Here is a 21,283-nt window from a genome sequence, read left to right on the forward strand (position 1 = left end):
CGATACAAATATATTTTTTTCATATTATCTTATCACTGAAATTAGGCATGTGTCATGGTGAGTTGTCATTCATTCATCTCTGTGTCTCATTTGTTCCCATTCAACTTCTCTGAACCACTGGTGTTCCTCCAGAAGGTTCTCACGATAATTTTGGTCCAACTTTAAACAGGCACACTACAGATAATTTTTATCAAATCACCTGTGACTTTCATCTATCTAGTGTGTTACATATATAAATGACCATTGGAACTCAATTTTGTGTGAATAGTCCACATGTTCCTGTCTTACTGGCAAGCAAACATAACAGAGAGAGAATGCATTTATTAGAAGTATGCAGTGCACGGCAATGAGCAATGGTTTGTGAAAGGGAGAGCAGACTTAGGCTAGTGCACATGCAATGCATGACCATGAAATTGATTCCATGTGCAGCTGCTCATGCCTTGCTCATAAGACTCTCACATGGTTGGTGTAGCAACTACACTTGATCACAGACAACCTGGGGCCCCTTGGCTGCATCACTCATACCTGTTAATACCGGTCAATTGTCAGGTTGGTGCTTAACTTGTCCTTATTTGCCAGTAAATTACACAGTCACTTCCTGTCATCATTTCATTGCAGTGCTGAGGGTACAATCAAACCTCTTCATCTGCGTCCATGTATAACATTTCCTACTTTATTGTAGATGAGGTAAACTTCTATGTAAAGTGATGATTGTCGTAAATATATGTAACACAACTGTATCATAAAGAGCTGCCATACACTTTTCTTAAATACATTTTTTTTCATATACTAAATTTCTCCTTACTGAGAGAAGCACATGCCAAAGAATCATACCGGTAACATCTTTTTAATGGAAAACTGTGATGCAGGCCTGTTTGATTACAACAAGGCAACAGTAAAAGAAAGGAAGCCCAAAGCAGTTATAATATATATATTTTCATGAATGTGATTATATGCGTGCTGATTAATATTTGATACAAATATTGTTGGTTAAAGTGGTTTATTTTTTCACATGAAATAAGATGTTTGCATCAGACATAAACAAAATAAACATGAATAATAAATAACTATCTTAATACTAGTTCTTGGCAATCATATGGCACAAAGTCCTGATTGTGTAAAGATACAAAATCAGTGATGTTATTGCTTGTGTGTACGTTGTTCTAGAAAACTTCACACAGGGATACATCTGTCCAAACAATAAATTTTGCATGTGATTTCATGGCATTTGAAGCACTTAATTTGCAACAATTAAGCCACTCGTGCTGAAGGAAATATGTTTTCTAATTGGTTGATAATAGATTGTCATTATTACATTAAAAACTGTCACCGATTCTGTTGTCCATAATTTTTCTGAGTGTCTGTAAAAATATAAGCAGTTTGTAATAATTGTAATTGTTCTTCAACTATCAAAACACTGAAGTCAAATACATAAATGTGACGGTGCTGAAAGATAGAACTCTTATTACATAAGACTGGGTTCTAGGATGTTTTGCCTAGCATCACCTTCATTTCTGCAGCCACCACTTTAAATAATATTCAAGTTTAATTTTCCAACATGTCAGATTTATATAGGATGAAACCCTGGTGTGATGCAGGTCTCAGATATTTATAATAATAATAATAATAATAATGATGAAGTCAATCAAACCACAAGCATGACAAACCCTGAAATGTAATCAGGTTGAACTGGAATTCAAAACCACAGTCATAAAGTCCATAAGGTGGTCACAACACTTTGCAAGACTTTTGTACTTCCGGTGACAATACCTTTACAAATGGTCTTACAGTTGACAGATAATCCTTGCAGGAATAACAATTTTCAGATCTAACCGTCCCTAAATTAGCCAGTTATTATTACTGTCAACACCTGTCACAGTCAAGCATTGTTGTACACTTGGACTGGTCTAATAAAGTCATATTTGACAGTTGAGCAATTTGGAACCAGAACTGGTTCTTGATATTTGGAACCAGATGGATCCATCTCACATATCGCAAGTTGGTGAGTGCAAAGGGAGCCTGGAACCAGGGCCTAGATTTTCGAAGTTCTCTTAGATTGTCTAAGATTGTCATAAGTGCCATACATCAACATAAACATACGACTATCTTATCTCTAAGAGAGCTTCGAAAATCTAGGCCCTGAATAGTACCGGAAGTAGCACCTTGCATAACTTCCAGGCCGTGTAGCCTGGAGTACCCAAGGCATGCAACTCTGCATCTCAAATTGCAACTTCAAAGCCAATTGGATCATCCATACACCCTAAACTGTGACAAGGGTCAACCATGATAATAAGGCCACAATATATTAATTATAAGATTTCTATCTCAAAAATTTGAAAACTATAGTGAGCAGCCATGCTTTTTCTTTCTGTTTTCTTGTTAAACGATCATGTGAAGATACATGTCAAATATGACTCCCATGAAGCATGTATGTTGTGACAAGGAATGTGTTGTATTCTATTTTGTCAAACGAAGAGAATGCTGATAGTGAAGTTTGTTGCTGGAACCTGAGAACAAGGTGACGAAGATGAAAATCTGATAATTAACTTATCACCACCAAACTGTCCATAAACATATGAATATGAGATCCAAGCATCTCTCAATCAACAACCAACATCAATCCCCATTCAAAATATGTCAACTGTTTACAAAACAAGAGAAGTATGCCAGTATTAAATATAACAAAATTAGCTCTGCAAAATAAACAACTGTCAAAAGACTTCTTGGAATGGTAAGTGTTGGGTGTGAGAAAGGTCCGTTATTAAAAATCGGATTTATTTATTTCAAAAGCTCCCTGCTAAAACAGCTGCTAACTATGCCAGTATTTTCTGTGCATCAAGCCTATTAAAAGCAAACCTTTCACTCTGATATTACATCACTTTTGTGAACTTTGTAACAAACAGTCTGGAGAGTGCTAAATTCTCAGTTTGAGTAAGAATCTGAATGCACATCCACGTATTTCATTTCCATAACTACAAAATGAACTGGAGGTGACATCTTGAAATGTAAACAATAAAAACCTCCCCATTGTACAGTTGTAGACATTTCAATACCCTTGTTTCTACACCTGGAAGGTAAAACCACCAAAGGAATATTTGTGTTCTCTGTTTTCTTTAGTTCTTGTTGATAAGGTAAAGAACTTAGTGACAATGGAAAGGTTCTACACAAGGCCTGATCGATAAAGAACTTATACTGAGCAGTAAAAGAAACTTGTCTTTTGTTTTTTGTGAAGTTTTTAAATGGACGACATAAACATGAATGCTTACTTTCATGATTTTCATTTATTTTTTAAAACTTGCGTTTCTTTTGCAGTTTAGTATATGTTGAATCTTTGCAAAGATCTGATCCTAATAAGACTGTTCTGCGTATAAGCTGGTGTGTGGATGTTCTTGACATCAAGGCTTAACTGGCTTGTCTCCCACTCCGCCGGCCAACTCGTACACCTTCAGGCCCACTTCGTACGCCAGACTGTCAGCTGATTCCTGTCACAAGTAAAGATATTTAGTATCAGACGAGTGAGCAGAGTGAAAAGACACAAAACCAAAGCCCCCAAATATCTCAATGTCTCATTTTTCAGCAACATCTTAGCCACATGATAAAAGGTGATTCTAACTAAAGTCTGGTCCAGATAACCTCTGACTGATATTGGAAGCAATGTCAGTTCTCAAGGGGTATGTAACACATGCAGGTCAGGTTTACAATTGACCGTCAGTAACCCATGCTTGTCTTAAGAGGCAACTAATGGCATTGGGTGATTAGACTTGCAAACTTGGTTAACTTGAGTGGATGGATGCTCATGCTGTTCATCAATGGACTGTGTCTGGACCCAACAATCCAGTGATCAACAGCATAAGCATTGTTGTACATAACCACAATACAATGAAATGTGTCAACCAAATCAACGAGCCTGACCACCCAATCCTGTTATCCATTCCATAGGGCAACCATGGGTTACTGAAGACTAATTTTACATGAACTTCATGTGCCCAATACATGGATGTTAATTTTATGATCCATTTTGCCATATATAACAAAGCCATCTGTACGTAAGGGTTAAGGTCTGTATCAAACAATTAATAATTTAACTGATTTTGGAAGAAATGAGAAATGTCACTGACCCGTGTATCTGCCTCTGAATAAACTCGTACCACATCCTCTGTCCCTGACGGCCTGGAAAACACCATCATTACAGTCAAAAGCGTGTTTAGGGAAACTGAGATCTAGTTTTGAGTTCATGCTTAAAGCCCTTCACAGTGAGTGAGTTTAATGTTGTGAGTGAGTTTAGTTTTACATCGCACTCAGCAATATTCCAGCTATACAGTGGCAAACAATCCATCGTCAGCTTTGATCTGCACAACTGGGCTACGATGACATGTCAACCAAGTCAGTGAGCCTGACCACCCAATCTGTGGTTGCTGTAGACCAATACTGATGTCTTCATAGAGACATGTTGGGTATCACTAGACTGACCTCTCAAAGTTAAGGTAGATCCATCCATTGAAATGGTCTGTCAAGTTTAACTGCATTTAATACCACTAGCTAATTCTTACTTTATTTGACTGTTTCCTGCTGTGGCAAAATGGAACATTAGGCACATATGGGGCAGAATATGAACAAATAAAAATTTGAATGAACCTGCAACGGCTTCATAAACAGAATTGTCACAAACACTAATCTGATCTGTGAAATTTGACTGACCTGACAAAAGACCGTCCCTGTTTGTAGCCAGTGACCAGTTGGTCAATGGCAGCCTGGAGGCCAGCTGGAGTGACCACTTTCCTCTCTGCATCAGTTGTGGTGATGGCTGTTCGATCAGACACCTGAAGAATGGAATGATCACATGTATTTGCTGTAGGAAAATACACTGTTAATGTGGAACTCACTGACATTCTCCACAAACTCATAATATACTGTAAACCGGAAATATTCTGAGTCAGTTCATATTTTGTGAATTTTGCGTTTCTCTTCCTAATGCAAAAAATTCTTGGCGCAGTAATATTAACTCTTTCAATGACAGTCAACCAGATGCATTCACTTATTATCGTGATTTCTCAAATGATATGTATGGTTGTCTATTTCCCGATATCAGAGGCCACTTGAACACTGATATACTGAACAGCAAAAGAAAAGCAACTGGTTTTTTTTGTCAGTGATCACTTACTTTTATGAGATTTCATTTTTGTGAAACTTGCGTTTCTTTTGCTGTTCAGCATATTAGGGATTATGGGAGAGCATATGACATGAAGAGCAATGAACTGATCGATCAAGTCTATTCTGCTAACCTACAACCCATCCCATCTTCAGATGACTGTTGGGTAGGTCTACAATTTGGTCTAGATGATCCTGTGGGTAGATTGTTTCTGTGAACTATCACCTGACTAACTATTCACCTTGAGTAGTCTAATGGACAGATCTTGTTGGTCCATGACCTGACTGACTTTGACCTTTAGATGTCTGTGGGAAGGTCATGTCCTTGACCTATGACCCTACTCACCTTAACCTTTAGTTGTCTGTTGGGCAGATCTGTGTAGCATTTGTCCCAGTCCTCAATACTCCAGCCTCTAGCGTACAGTATGGCCTCCACAACCAGCATATCTGATATAGCATCACCAACAGTCTGCAATGAATGGAATACATTTATGTCAACTACAACTGAAGGACATGCACAGTCAAGAATATCTGTACAGCAGGTCAAATCTAAAATTATCTGTACCAGACAGTTCTCAATCCTGGAATACCAAGCAGAGGGGCTGCTTACAATGGAAGGAAATTTGTGACGGCATTCTTAGTGAGAGCAGCAATGGGGTTGACTGATCGATAAAGCTTTCTCTCATCTTGTCAAAGACCCAGGAGCCAGTTTCACAAAAGGATCATAGCACTACAACTGTCATAAGTCAATGTTAAGGATTGGGGGAGTTATGATCACGTTGGTCACTCTGTTCACATGCCCACATAGGTACAATGTATAAAAACTATTTCTAGCAACCTCTGACAGTGGTATTGTTGGAATATTGCTAAAAATAATGTAAAACCCAGCTCACTCACTCACTTGAAACTAAAGACTAAAGAAACTAATGTGTCAGCTGTGAGAAATCCACATGTTAGTGTTTATTCTCTGTGTACATACTTGGTTTATGACATCCATCAAAACAGAGAGCCTCTTTGCAGCCATCTTCTGCTCTGCAGTGTTACTGAAACACAGACAACACTATGTGACATCTCATTCTACTTGAGCCTGCTGTAAGCTTAAGTTGTGCATCAACAGGAACTTTTGTTAAATAGTTTGCTTTTTCCTTGTCAAACTATCATTTAGATATCAGGTGTTGAATCAAACTTATGAAATATTTCCTGTTTTCACAAGGGACAAGAGTAGTTCAGTGGTCTAAGGCACCAAACCTGTGAGCAGAATTGTGTCAATCAACAAGCATGATTCAAGCATGTGATTCCCAGGTTCATATCTGCATTCTGACCTGGGCCTCCTTTCACAAAGTACTAAGGTGATCGTAAAACAACAAGGTAACTTTTGAGGTATGTTGAAGAATGGAATTTTAAGTTAATGTTAGCTAAGGTTGCGTCATGTATGGAGCTCCTGGTCACCAAATCATTTGGACATTTTTCCCCACTATTTGGTTGAAAATTTCCAAATGTTGAAAGGGGAAAGCCCTAGTCCTGGGAAATGAACCTGTAATGAGATTTTCAACAAATGTTTCTCAGTTCTGAAATTTGGTAGTTCTAGTCGTCTAGGTCTGAACTCTGAAATAAGGTATCAAGAATCTGCCTTACCTGTCACTTCCGGCAGCATTTAGAATTAGATCTGTGGCTTTGTCATTGAAGATTACCTGGAAACACAGAATATTTAATGTTACTACTGTGTATTGGAGACACTGAAATAAACTGGAAACTGTCTAATCAGCATGATGTAACACCACAGACTGAGAATGATTCTAACATGGAATTCCGTTTATTTATTCCCCAAAGAACCCAGAAACAGAAATCTATCAAACAGAATGTTTTTGTGCTCCTCCAAGAACGATCTTCATATCTTACTGTTCCATGGCCATTAGCTTCAAAGTAAACGCCAACGTCAAAGTCCTTCGCTTTGTGGTGGAGATGTTTCACACCTGTCGGGACACAAGCAACTGGTACTTTCTGAAAGGACAATCACAGGATATATTATCAGGGTTATAATGTATGCTAGATGGAATGCCATTGAAACAGGCTGAATCTACATGTAATTGCCTTGCTGGTTGATGAAAGAATCTCTATCAAACTCAAACCTGGAGGTTCTCCTGCTCTTTCTCAGAATGAACAACGACGTAACTGTGAATTATTGATACAACTGACTTGAGATAATTAATACTGTAACAATTTCCTGAGTGGTACAAAGTTTCTTAACAGCATAATTAATTTGATAGTTGAATATAAAATAGAATATCTTCCATTTTCTCCAGAACATCAGACAGTCAGTTCCCTGTGTTAAGGGTGCATTCTTCATAAGGCAGGGGAAGTAAGATAGCCTTGTGGGTAAGGAGATGATTTGTGACATCAAGGACCTGGGTTCTATTCCCAACATGGATACAACATGTGAAACCCATTTCTGGTGTTCCCTGCTGCAATATTACTGAGAGAGGTGTAAAGTTAACACACTCACTCACACACAAAGCATACCATTTGTTCTGTGATGTAGTTAGTAGAGCTGCCATTGGCATACGCTGTCTGTACCAGCCCCAGGTTGAGGGACAGACCACTCTGTGTCACCAGCTCCTGGAGGTAGCCGGCTATCTGTCAAGGCAAGTATATACTGTCTAATGCTATACATAGTCTGTTTGGCTCAAAAGCAGACTGATGAACTGCAATCCAATATGAAAACTAATAAACATATAATAATAAATGAAACACTGGTCATAATTAAACATCAAACCAACTCTACGATTTTTTGGCAGAATTTATGTCCTTTAAATAAAATAAGTTGTTTAAGTAACTACCATTAAAATATTTACAGCTTACTATTAGTTACGAGGGAGGAGTGCAAAGGGAGGAACAGCCAGGTGTGCTAGAAAGGGTGGAGATGGCACAGGTAAAGGTATCAATAACTTGTGCACGTGCTTCACATACACCTGTGGTTCTTTTCTTAGCACTCCTAGTTAGATTTAGATAGCAATTCACGATCTGCTTTTGAATGGACCATACATGTTACATGCCCTTGCTGAAGCTTTATGGTGATGGATAAGAGTCTAGATCACAAATCAATTGATGTTGATGGAGAGGACTTGGATGGCTGAAATTGTATGGTAGCAGGACTCATGAAAGCTTCATGGATTTCTGTACTATCTCACTAAGAAGCAGATGTAGCCTCACCTAAGGCAAGTGAGTTTGTTCAAAATGGCTTCCATTCACCCAGGAAGTGTGAACACACCAATCTTACATCTTTAAATTCACAGGTATTTAAGTTTGCACAGATGCAAGTAAATCTAAGTATTAAAGCTTCATCCATTTCACAGAGGTTTGAGTGAAAGACAGGAAATCTCAACAAAGAGGAGTTACATCTGTATCAATAAGAGTGAGACCATCCACTGATTTTTATTTACATTTCCTGTAAGCTTTGGGTGGAATATCAGCCGCTCTGCACTTCTACACAAACCGTTAAGGTCACGGTTGATCTCCGAGATTGTTCCACTTACCAAAGCAGCTTGTTTATCTCCATCTAACATGTGAAACTTGCCAGCTGCAAGGGAAAATGTCATACTCCAGAAAATTTAGCTTAATTTCTTATATTTAAAATGATCTTATCATAGCTGCTCACATACATAAATAGCAAACACCCATTCTTTCACAATATTGATAGCACATGTACTTATGTGAATAATAACCTCAAAATAATGGCCATGCTTTCTAAGCAACTAATTAACCCTATCAGTGTGACAGAAATTTCCTAACAAGTAACCATATCAAATGGCCATACTTTCCTAACAACAAACCCTATGAAAATGACCAAACTTTCCTGACATGACTAACCCTTTGTAAATTACCATACTTTCCTAACAACTGGCCCTACTAAAATGACCATACTTTCCTAACAACTAACCCATGAAAATGATCATATTTTCACTAACAAATATGAAAATGACTGCATTCCCAACAACTAACCCTGGTCCTGGAAGAAGTACATGATTCTGTCTGCATCACCATCAAATGAGATACACTTCCTCCCAGGCTCAAGTGTCATTCCTGAAACACAAGAAAACAGCTCAATTTCAGTTTCTCATAACTGACCAAGTGACATGAAGCATTATTGTTAGAAACTTTAGTTTGAGTGAGTGAGTTAGTTTAGTTTTACACCATACTGCAACACTTCAATATTTGAAATACATAATGTCGATCTGTAAAAAATCAAATCTGAACCAGACAATCCAGTGCTGGATGAATTTGTTCTAGATCAAAATTCATTGATGCAAGATAATCCCTTAAACAACAGGGGATTAACTCATAGTCTGTTTTGGCTTAACAAAGTTCATACTATAAATTCATCCTGATTTCTATATTTCAGCAATTTACAATTTGGGATATATTGTCTCTTCATGATACAATTCATAAATACACTTTCCATACATTTTCCGAAAATGACAAAATGGTAACTGAAGTTCTAAAAACAAAAACATAAGATATCTAAATGACTTGATATTCCATTTGCAAAATCTATTGTACAGGGGTTCAAACATATTTTGAAAAGCCACTTATACAAGGCAAGTGACTTCAAGAATGTTCTCATGTTCCACTTGCCCTGATTTTATGACACAATGCGTGATGTTAATGTTTACTGGGCTATTTAACGAAGAGTGATAATTTCACTCTCTACTAGCTCTACTTCATTACTATTGCAAACTTTAACAGCTTCATTTTGAGCAGATATGAAATGAAATCCAAGACTATTTGCAGTTTGAAACCATAAGTAGAAATTATCTAGTAGTGCACGGACGAGTAAGATACCATTATCAGTGAGTGCCCTAAATGAAAACTGTTTTGTCCCTGGTGTTGGGCGATGAGATTTTTGAACCCATGTCGTATATTTCAGTATCTCAGTTAAGATCTCCAGCAAAGTGGGGTATGACTGCATTGATTTATGTTTCAATAAAGTTATTGACCCTGGCGACCTGATCCTGTTCGTCACCTTTTATGACAAGCATCGCTTGCTGAAGATCAATTCTAATCCTGATTTTAATGAGTTAACAAGACCAGAAGTCGCAAAGATATGTTTAAAAACAAGGATAATTCTGGTAACATTATTATTACCCTTATTATATAAGGTTCTGTCTCCAGAACATTGACTTTGTTCTATTTTTTGAGTGGTTTCAGCTGGACCACACCATCTGACATTACTAAGGGAGACAACTCAATGGACATGTGACTGCTTATTTACAATGAGAGCAATGTTTAGAGAACAAGGGAGACAATCAACATAACACTGGCATTATAAATGTGTAGAATGTTCTTCATTGTTCAACAGTCTTATAAATCATAGATACAGCAAAGGAATGTGCAGGCGTAATGTACTTTTAAAATATAATGACGTACGACATGATATAAGAATAGCTTTGTACATCTAACATACAAAATGTTCAGTAGCTTAAAAAGTTATTTATACCAAACCATACCACCATCTAGAGCTCAAACAGAAATATGTCAATACTCCTTCAGAATTCTCAGAACACCTCCTCTCCTATATGGCAGCTTGTGTAAATAATTGAGTTCTGGAGAAGACAATCCAGCAATCAATAGCATGAGCATCAATCTACGTCATTCAGATATGATGACATGTGTAAACCAAGTCAGAAGCCTGACCACCTGATGCCGTTAGTCGCCTCTTATGACATGCATGGTTGCTGAAGACCAATTCTATCTCGGATCCCACTTCATAATTCAATGAACATAAGGGAACATCATTTGTAAAGAGCTCTAGTATTGACCTGAAATTTCTTACCTGCTGGTGACATCTGCTGAAGTTTAACAAAATCTGCTCCACACTGAAAAAAATGTGTAAGAATAATAATGTCAAACTATTATGTTAGGCACACCTACCTATATTATAGATTATATCCAATATTTTACAATGAGTATTTAGCATGGAACCAATTCTCACCAACACATGTTCAGAGTGTCACTCAATAGTGAGTCAGTTTAGTTTTATGTTGCACTCAGCAATATTCCAGCTAGATGGAGGCAATAATCAAGTCTTGACCAGACAATCCAGTGATCAGCAGCATGAGTATTAATCTAAACAATTTGGAAAAGATGATATATGTCAACCAGTGATCCTGTTAGTCACCTGATACGACAAGCATGGGTTACTGAAGATCAACTCTAATCCAGATCGTCGTGGGTTTCAGGATGTCAAGGTAACATTTCAAATGAAATTGTGGTTGTGTGCATGTGCTGCGCATTTATGCATGTCAAAGTCATTCTGCACTTTAAAATTGTAATAGTCCATCACCAAAATGAATAAACATAAACATTTACCTGATAATTAAGTTTTCCCTGGCTACCATCATTAAACAGGTTAATCCGGAGAGTGTCATTGAGATGTTTTAGCATAAGCTGTATTTTCAGTGCCCCAACGCCGTTGGCTGCGTCCAGATAGACGGTGTCTTGGTATGTTCCTTCTTTCCCGCCCTGAAAACCAGACAACATCAGTTAACGGTTCATCATTCGGTTTCAGACAAGGAGCAATGATTCACAATTAGCAGTTCCATCAGTTTCACTCAAGGTGTCATGATTCTCAAATAGCTATACTACCAGCTTCAGGTGTCATGATTCACAAATAGCTATGCCACCAGCTTCAGGTGTCATGATTTACAAATAGCTATGCCACCAGCTTCAGGGGTCATAATTTACAAACAGCTATGCTACCAGCTTCAGGTGTCATGATTCTCAAATAGCTATGCTACCAGCTTCAGGTGTCATAATTCACAAACAGCTATGCTACCAGCTTCAGGGTTCACAAATAGCTATGCTACCAGCTTCAGGTGTCATGATTCACAAATAGCTATGCTACCAGTTTCAGGTGTCATGGTTCACAAATAGCTATGCTACCAGCTTCAGGCGTCATGATTCACAAATAACTATGTTACCAGCTTCAGGTGTCATGATTCTCAAATAGCAATTCTACCAGCCTATATATATACTAGACATTTGTATAGCACCAATATCCAGTTCGCCAGTTCAGCTGCTCAAGGGCGCTTTGTTTATCCCCCCATTATTGGATGTCGATCACAAAGACATATCATACTTGCAATCTCAACTCCCTGGGGACCATACAACTCTTGCAGCCTACTAGGACCAACATGTTAATGTGGCTTTCCCATCCTTACAAGGTACCCATTCACATATGGATGGACTGGGAAACATAGTCACAGAACATTGTCCATGTTTATGGCACGTTGCTGTACCCACAACTAGGTGTTTGCACATATTCATGTAGCCACCATCTGGTCATCTATCAACGGATTCGTGGATTCTTTTAAGTGCACAGGGTTGGGTACTGTACATTTGGGGTTGTGACAACACTGAAAGAGTCTGTACACAATGTTGACACCAGGATATTACACCCGGTCACAGGTGAGCTCCATCCAAACACCTCCAAGCTCGCTGATTAACTAGCCTGATGCCTTCAACAGCTCGCCCTCCGTGCTTCAGTCAATGAGTCATGATTCACAGATTGCAATCCTACCAGCTTCACCCAAGGTGTCATGATTCACAAATAGCAATTCTACCAGCTACAGCCAAACAAGCGATTCCTCCAACAACTAGTCTGTCTCACCATTTCCTTGAACTTGATGAAAGCTGCTGAAAGTTTCTCATAATAACCATCTTCTGTGGGGGTTCCATACTTGCCCTGGGTGTTCTGGCAACACACGATGTAGTGGAGCTGGGGGGTAGACAACAGGCCTGAAAAACATACACGGGATCAGAATCAGGAGGGGAGAGGGAGGTAGGGTGGTCGGCAGTCCAGTCGACCATCCCATCGCCAATGATAGATATGAATCATAGAATTATGAATTATACAGAAATAAGTCACAGACATTTTGAATGTAATAAGTCTGTTAGTATTTTCAGATTCAAATATGTTTTGCCTCAGTAAGTCATCAGACTGGTGTCAAGGAATACATGATTGTGAATTTGTAATACATATCGTCATGACAATTGCTAAATGGAAAACACTTACACAGGAATTTTCATGAGAAACTTACCAAAATCCTTGAATTTCCCACCCAGTGCCTGAATCCCCTCCATCAAGGCATGAGCCAGGGAGGCACTGCTTGGCCTAGAAACAAGGATTAAGGCACTTAGTAACTACAACTTTCATGACCAATGTCACAGATTTCTCTAGATTTACAGAGAAGTATTTATTTGATTTCAAGCCTGCAACAGATGTCAGTAAAAATTTCCAAACAACAAAAACATATTCCCATTCGCATCAATATTGTCAGTTCTACTGCTTGACAAGTATTAAATAAGTCGACAAATGACCCCAATTTGCATATATGGAACGCCCGCCAGAACATTTCATTTGAAACAAGAGGGAAACAGGTTGTCATCTAAATATAGAAAAGTTCAATTTCCTCATGCAAATCGTGTCATGATGGTGTCTTGCTGAACTAAATCGCTCTATGAGACACGTTTTAAACAGTAGCGGTATTGATTTCAAGCCATGGTCAGCATGTAATGTATTGCAAGTGCTTAATCGCCATTCTAACTGTAGCAACTAAGTGTATTCGTCCAGATTACTTAGCCCGCCTTTGGTCACAAACGCGTTCACTGAAGTGGCTCATTTAATACTTTTCAAGTCAAGCAGTTATGTTAAAGAACTTAGTAGATTTTGCATACTAAAAACCCATACAGATGACGACACTACAGCTACTTTTACCGACTCCATCAGTATGTTGAATACCATGTTCTAATGCCACTGATTAAGTGAGTGAGTGAGTTTAGTTTTACACAACACTCAGCAATATTCCAGCTATATAATAGAGTCTGGACCAGACAATCCAGTGATCAACAACATAAGCATCGATCTGCACAATTGGGAACCAATGACACGTGTCAACCAAGTCAGCAAGTTTGACCACCCGATCCCGTTAGTCACCTCTTACGACAAGCATAGTCGCCTTTTATGGCAAGCACGGGTTGCTGAAGGCCTGTACTACCCCGGGACCTTCACAGGTCCCATTGATTAAGAACACAACAGATTAATAATGATCCCAATGCTGAACCAAATAGATACAACATTCCAGTTTGCCAGGGGTCCTTACTTGGGTCATTAGAAACATTTAACATGCATGTGTGTGTGCATGTGTGTGTGCATGTGTGTGTGCATGTGTGCCAAATCAGAAGATGTAGAGGATGATGTTATGCATGTGGTTCAGCAAATGAAAGATGCAAACAAGAAGTCATCTGAAACAACTCATTAGCATAATCAGTACATAATGATTTGCCTACTAAAAGAAAGATGTGTCGCTCACCTGGTGTCTCTCGCGTAAGATACATGTCCTTCAACTGACATGTCAATCTTCTCGGAGGCAATGATCTTCTCCAAGATCTCTGGGATCTTCTCATCACTGGAACATCAGAGAGTAGCTGTTCATATCAACTGTACAACATTGGTATTTATGGGAACAAAACTTCTCAGGTTGAACTTTACATGAAATGATATTTTACTGATGTAGAACTTAGCATAGACACTGTTTACACCTGACATCATGGCACTTTTCATGTTTGGCATTATGGCTAACCAACAAATGTCCTTTCCAGAATACATACTAACCTGAAATGGTTGTTAAAGTACAATCAGAAAAAGAAAAAAATGTCTTCAGGCTGTTACTCTGTATCCCTCAAAATAACACAACTGCCAATAGGATATGTCGATATAACTCGATTTGGTCTAACTGGGCATTCAGTGGGATGGGTAAGAGGATATCCAGGATAGCATGTTTACTCATAAAATCGGGCCACATTTAGAAATAGTATGAATAGCTGCTGAAAACAATAGATCAGACTATAGATGGCAATTAGGTCGCCCAGCCACATATGACGATGGACCATTATCTCATCTGGCCTGAAATGCATGTGCTGTCTATTGGCTCAAGGGGCCTACTAATGCTTTTCCATGTTGAATATGTCTTATCTATTGATTAACATTTTACGTGTCTTTCTTTCATAAAGCTTATGTTGAGATATGTAAAAGAGTATGATACCTGACACCCACAGAAAGCATCGTATCTTAAAATATATAGGTAGCATGACCACCCGGACATCAACAGGACTGGATATTATTTGTAAATTGTTATGACATGCCGTGTACTTCCACAGTTTAATTCCCTTCCAGGATTATCATATATAAGCTGATATCTCTATCCCCGAGCCCAATCCAAGTCATGGTCTGCTACACTCATCTTGGTTTTCCTTTTGAGACGACCCCTCCTACATGTTTCTTTTTATAGTGATAGTGAGACTCCATGGTTGCTACATCTTTAATACTTTCAACATGTACGTTATCATTTACTCAGCTATCACTTACAGTGGAGCAAAGTCGTAATTTCAAAACGGGCATTTAAAAAGTATCCTTTGTAATACAATGTCATCTCAAACTAAGTTGCATAAAGCAATGGTCTGTTCCAAATAAGTCACATCATACTTTTAAAAATATCTGCATTGCTCATTTCTGCACTAATCTCTCCTCAGTAAAGTCCTTTTATTTGACGTTTCCCATCTCCCTACCACTGGGTCTGCAGTTAGGCTGAACTTAGTTTAACATATATTTCACACTTTTACATATCAACTACATAACTTGTAAGATAAATGTGAAAAATTGGGGTTCTTTTTCCTGTTTCCAAAAGTACTTTTGTGTCTAGAAAAGGTATGACTGTGGATGTTAGTGTGTAGACTACATGGAGCTCTAGACTCTGTAGACTAGGTAGGAGGTTAGTCTACAGTTAGACTAAATAATAAAAGTGAAATGTTTCTTAGGCATCGACGCGTCACATTTATTTGTGCATGTAACAACAGTTTATTGCCATTTAATAAACAATAATTTCAACTTTGCCGCATCCAGATCATCCATTTTGTCCACTATAAGAATGAGTATCTCATTAACATGTGTTACACATTCCGGGCTGTATTTCTGAGAGAGAAAAAAGCAAATATGTGTTCCTCTCTCATCACCTGTTTTTCCATCAAATATTAAAAGAAAAGTCCTACGGGCCTCATCACTTTTGGGGTTATTCTGTTAGAGTTTTGTCTGTAGACTAGGTCAGAGCAGTTTGGGTGGGTCTGTTGGAGTTTTGTCTTTAGACTAGGTCAGAGCAGTTTGGGTGGGTCTGTTGGAGTTTTGTCTGTAGACTAGGTAGAGCAGTTTGGGTGGGTCTGTTGGAGTTACGTCTGTAGACTAGGTAGAGCAGTTTGGGTGGGTCTGTTGGAGTTTTGTCTGTAGACTAGGTAGAGCAGTTTGGGTGGGTCTGTTGGAGTTTTGTCTTTAGACTAGGTCAGAGCAGTTTGGGTGGGTCTGTTGGAGTTTTATGTGTAGACTAGGTAGAGCAGTTTGGGTGGGTCTGTTGGAGTTTTGTCTGTAGACTAGGCAGAGCAGTTTGGGTGGGTCTGCTGGAGTTTTGTCTTTAGACTAGGTAGAGCAGTTTGGGTGGGTCTGTTGGAGTTTTGTCTGTAGACTAGGCAGAGCAGTTTGGGTGGGTCTGCTGGAGTTTTGTCTGTAGACTAGGTAGAGCAGTTTGGGTGGGTCTGTTGGAGTTTTCTCTGTAGACTAGGCAGAGCAGTTTGGGTGGGTCTGCTGGAGTTTTGTCTGTAGACTAGGTAGAGCAGTTTGGGTGGGTCTGTTGGAGTTTTGTCTGTAGACTAGGCAGAGCAGTTTGGGTGGGTCTGTTGGAGTTTTGTCTGTAGACTAGGTAGAGCAGGTTGGGTGGGTCTGTTGGAGTTTTGTCTGTAGACTAGGTAGAGCAGTTTGGGTGGGTCTGTTGGAGTTTTGTCTGTAGACTAGGCAGAGCAGCTGGGGTTAGTCAGGGAAGGACTGTTGTGGGCACTCTGTGTAGACAAGGTGGGTAAGAGGTTAGTCTGAAGTCTAGATACCTTACCTAGACCCAATATTCTACTTACCAACAACCCAAACCTGACCCTATTCGAGCATCTAATTGCCTTACCAACTTCAAGTAAGTTATCCGCATCCATGTTAACTCACCTGACATTGGCCAGGTCTGTGCTGTACACCTCCCAGTCTCTTGGCATCATCTCTCCCATGGTGTCGATCATCTTCACGCCATTGTCCTCCTCCGGGTTGTGAGACGCGGTGATCATCACACCAATGGTGGCTGAGAGACATTGCAAGTACAGCTTCATATGAGTAAAATCTATAAAACGCTACATCAGGGACAAATCAGTCATTGTCACATTGAGGGGTGTCAAACAGTTGGCGCAACAGGCCTGGTACACAAGGCAACTCAATACAACCGGTGTGACTGTGAACATGCAATACTCAACTGTTTCACCAGCTGAATTTTTGTGCATTTATCCCTGTTATGCCTCATTTGAACCTATCCCTGTTATCCCTCATCTGAGTGAGTGAGTGAGTGAGTGAGTGAGTGAGTTTGGTTTTACGCCGCTTTTAGCAATATTCTAGTAATATCACAGCGGGGGACACCAGAAAATGGGCCTCACACATTTTACCCATGTGGGGAATCAAACCCGGGTCTTCGGCGTGACGAGCGAACGTTTTAACCACTAGGCTACCCCATCGCCTCTCCCTCATCTGAACCCAAACAGACTGTGTATGTAATATTTTGATACAGACAAACAACTCCTTTTAAATTGAAAAGGAGCCCCAGTGAAAAGGGAGATACAACCTGGGGAAATCTAGGCTTGCTTCATTCAAGGCTTTAGTATAGCAGCAAGGACTAGGTAGTAGGGAAAATAATCTGGTTAAGGGACTGTGAAACAGAGTAAAGTATCACTAACATCTGAAATCAACCATGTGACTGAGCTTGATTCCAGAATCAGTTTGGTGTCTTTCAACCAGCAATAGATTACTGAAACCAATGCTAAACTACCTCTTTATATGACATTAATCTCAGAAGTCTTGGGATCACACATGCTATCGTCATCATATATGTTGACATATCCCAGTTGTGCAGATCGATGCTCATGTTAAGTCTTTGAATGTCATTTAGAAGTGAAAATACATAAGAATGAAGATTTTTATGGATATCAACTTCTTTATGAGAGAACATAAAGAAGTTGATATCCATAAAAAATCTTCATTCTGATGCTCATGTTGTTGATCAGTGGATTGTCTGGCCCTGACTCATATATTTACAAACCCACGCCACATAGACGGAATTCTGCTGAGTGCTTTATTAAATAAAAAATAAACTAATCTTAAAAGATTTGGTCACACTATTTTACAGAATTTAGTTATGGTGCAAAGTAAACACTTGAGTATTAACCTTATACACTAAGTTAGAACAAATACCTTTTCTTGCCTTCGATGCCAACACTGCCAACAACCCCATTCTGAAGATGACATGGTCCAGATCTTCCGCCCTAAAAACAAAACAATCAGTGTTTAACTTTTTTTCCAAATATTGATTGTTTGTTAGGTCTGTTTAAAATAGACAAAATACAAGCTGCAGCATGTGAGACGACAGGATATGCAGATTGTTTTACAATTGTATTTGCATAACTTGGCCTTCCAAATTAATCTTAAAGTCAATGTCATGAATTTAAGATCAAAGCAAATTAAGATTTGAACAGAAATCAATTCATTATGAAATAAACATTTTTCACATACATTCTATACCAGTAATAATTTCTAAAAGAGTCAAAACAGAATCTCTTTCTTTCAAATTTAAAATTAAAAAAGAAAACACTAATAATTTATATGATTGTTTTATAATTACAAGTTTTATTGACATATCTACAAAATGACCAGAATCTTTACAAATGGCTTTTAGTTGATCCGACATGTGTGACCTTCTCCCGTTAGCTTAAACTCTTATCTTGACATGTGCTGCCATGTCAACTAGCAAGAGGTTCTAACACGATTTAGCAAACATTACACAGCCAATGTAAATAAGAGCCGGACATCACCCCATGGCTTTCAAGTGCCGTTACACCTCCCAAGAACATGTTATTGATCTTTCAGCTCATTTTGGGTATGCTTCTCTGGAAAACTCAGTTTATATCCCAGATTTCTCCAATTGTTTAAACAGAATACCCTTTAATGGCACTGAACTTATCTTTTCTGATAAATGAATTCTGTTTTTCTAATATGTTAAAATCCAAACTAAAATAAATCATTATTTCAAAGGTATGTTTTTCAAACAACAGTTTTATTAACTTTTGGTGGAAGGATGATGACAACATTTTTGCTCTTGCAAAATGTTAAAGTCCAAAATGAATTTTAAATTCCAAAATATGTTCCACAAACTTTACAGGAGATAGATATTTGATTAAGAGAAATAAGATAAAATACACCCTTATATTCTTTGAGATTTAATAATATTAAACATATTTATGATTATATGAGTAATGTTACTATTGAATAATGAAAAAACGTCAAACAGGAATCACTACTTCCACACATATTTGTATGTGTAATGCATAACAAAGAAAGAGCAAAAATATGTTTTTTATACCTGGCAAAGCATTAAGACCGCAAAGAATTCTATAAGTCTCTTCAAAGGATACTTAACTCCAAAAAGATTTGATATTAATCAGTTTTAAAGTGACCCCTAAAAATGAACTTTACAACAAGTGTCGTTATCTGACAAATTTAACGACATAAAAAGACGACAGATACTTTGAGCGAGGACACAGAGAATTAGTCTCGTGGAAAGTAGCATTTTTAAAACCTGAAGAATGTTGTCGCCGGCGCTCGCTTCCTCGTTCACACTCTAAATTGAACGAGTTTACAGTTTGTCAGTATCTAAAACAACATATGATAGTCTTACTTGGTCCTAAATCCAGCCGTCCCATACTGAAGAAACTTATCTTGCTTTCGTGGATGTTTTTCACGTCCAACTTCTCTCGCTTTCTGAGTTAAGGATGCCATCGTTGCAAACTAATAAGGGAGATAACTCTACCTAAACAAAAATCATTAACTGATGCCACGAACGCGTTTGACGGGTCTGGAAGGGCCGTAAAATCTCTGTTGTCTCTGAACCTAATTTCTGGCATCCGTATTCTTTCGAAGTTGAATTCATCAGATAATGTTCATGAAACGAGAAAAAAAATCACTATTGTTAGACTGTTCCTTCATTGTTATCGCCTTTCTGCCTGAAACAAATTTATCCAAGAAAGACCATGCCAGTCTAGAATAACTCAATAAGTGCCAATTAAGTTAGATTTCCAGGTTCAGAGGGAGAGAGAGAGGGGGAGGAGGGGAGAGTTTGGGGGTGGTGATGTTTGTCTCTGAGAAAGGAGGGGATACACCCTAACGAGAAACGTTAACGTTGGGGTGGTGTTGGTGTTGTTGTTCTTGTTGTTCAAATCCAAGCGAAAATAAATCATTTTCTTTCAAGGGTATGTTTTTCAAACAATAGTTTTATTAATTCTTTGGTGGAAGGATGATGACAATATTCTTGCTCTTGCAAAATGTAAAAGTCCCAAATGATTGTTGTTGTTGTTGGTGCTGCTGCTGCTGCTGCTAGTGGTGGTTGTTGTGGTGGTGGTGCCGTATAGATGGAATATCGCTGAATGCGGCGTAAACCTCAACTCACTCACTCATGCACTCACTCTACCGGGGAAGTACCTTACTCTTCATTCTTCTGCTTTCATCAAACGACTGCTTTCATAGACTCGTCACCTGTCGGTGAAAGATGAGACAAAAAGACAAATACAACGCCTAATTAAGGCGCAAGGGTAATTTTATTCTTACGCCGCTTTTTGCAATATTCCAGCAACAATATCGCAACGGGGAGCACCAGAAATGGCCTTCGCATGTCCATACTAATGTGGGGAGTCGATCCCTGGTCTTCGGAGTGACGAGGGAACGCTTTTTCCTCCTGGCTACCCCAAAGGCACAAGAACGAAAACGGGGTTGAAATATTACAAATCTTTGCACCTTCTCATTCAGAAAACCGCACCAGACCAAGCGGATTGGATTTCTCTTTTGCTCAAGTCTTAAAAAAGACTACATTTATTATGGCGATGACGTCATTATCATGTGACCTGTCTATGACGTCACAACAAACACTCCATCACAACGACCCCGTTGCTCCTATGATCA

The 21,283-nt window shown here is 38.7% G+C and overlaps 1 protein-coding gene across 1 annotated transcript; it reads right to left on the bottom strand.

Annotated features, from left to right (window-relative positions):
- Positions 1–2,359: 2,359 nt before the first annotated feature.
- Positions 2,360–20,143, bottom strand: LOC137265536 (phosphoacetylglucosamine mutase-like). The gene is made up of 18 exons (XM_067800954.1): positions 20,007–20,143; positions 18,527–18,597; positions 17,240–17,369; positions 14,517–14,612; positions 13,245–13,318; positions 12,815–12,942; positions 11,515–11,667; positions 10,979–11,021; positions 9,148–9,228; positions 8,682–8,725; positions 7,669–7,782; positions 7,048–7,149; positions 6,784–6,839; positions 6,128–6,191; positions 5,495–5,617; positions 4,699–4,820; positions 4,119–4,170; positions 2,360–3,482 (listed from the first exon to the last, which is right to left on the bottom strand). Exons 1-18 carry the CDS (start codon positions 20,105–20,107, stop codon positions 3,396–3,398), a joined length of 1,641 nt encoding a protein of 546 aa, XP_067657055.1. The 5' UTR covers positions 20,108–20,143; the 3' UTR covers positions 2,360–3,395.
- Positions 20,144–21,283: the final 1,140 nt, after the last annotated feature.

Source organism: Haliotis asinina, chromosome 15 (genome assembly GCF_037392515.1).
Source record: "Haliotis asinina isolate JCU_RB_2024 chromosome 15, JCU_Hal_asi_v2, whole genome shotgun sequence".
NCBI lineage: Eukaryota > Metazoa > Mollusca > Gastropoda > Lepetellida > Haliotidae > Haliotis > Haliotis asinina.

Excerpts from the sequence above, each read along its gene's own strand:
- LOC137265536 (XM_067800954.1), bottom strand. The coding sequence starts at position 20,107 with ATGGCATCCTTAACTCAGAAAGCGAGAGAAGTTGGACGTGAAAAACAT. Across the intron at positions 11,668-12,814 it reads TCATCAAGTTCAAGGAAATG|GGCGGGAAAGAAGGAACATA; the intron begins GTGAGACAGACT and ends TCTGGTTTTCAG. Across the intron at positions 9,229-10,978 it reads TCAGCAGATGTCACCAGCAG|GAATGACACTTGAGCCTGGG; the intron begins GTAAGAAATTTC and ends CTTGTGTTTCAG.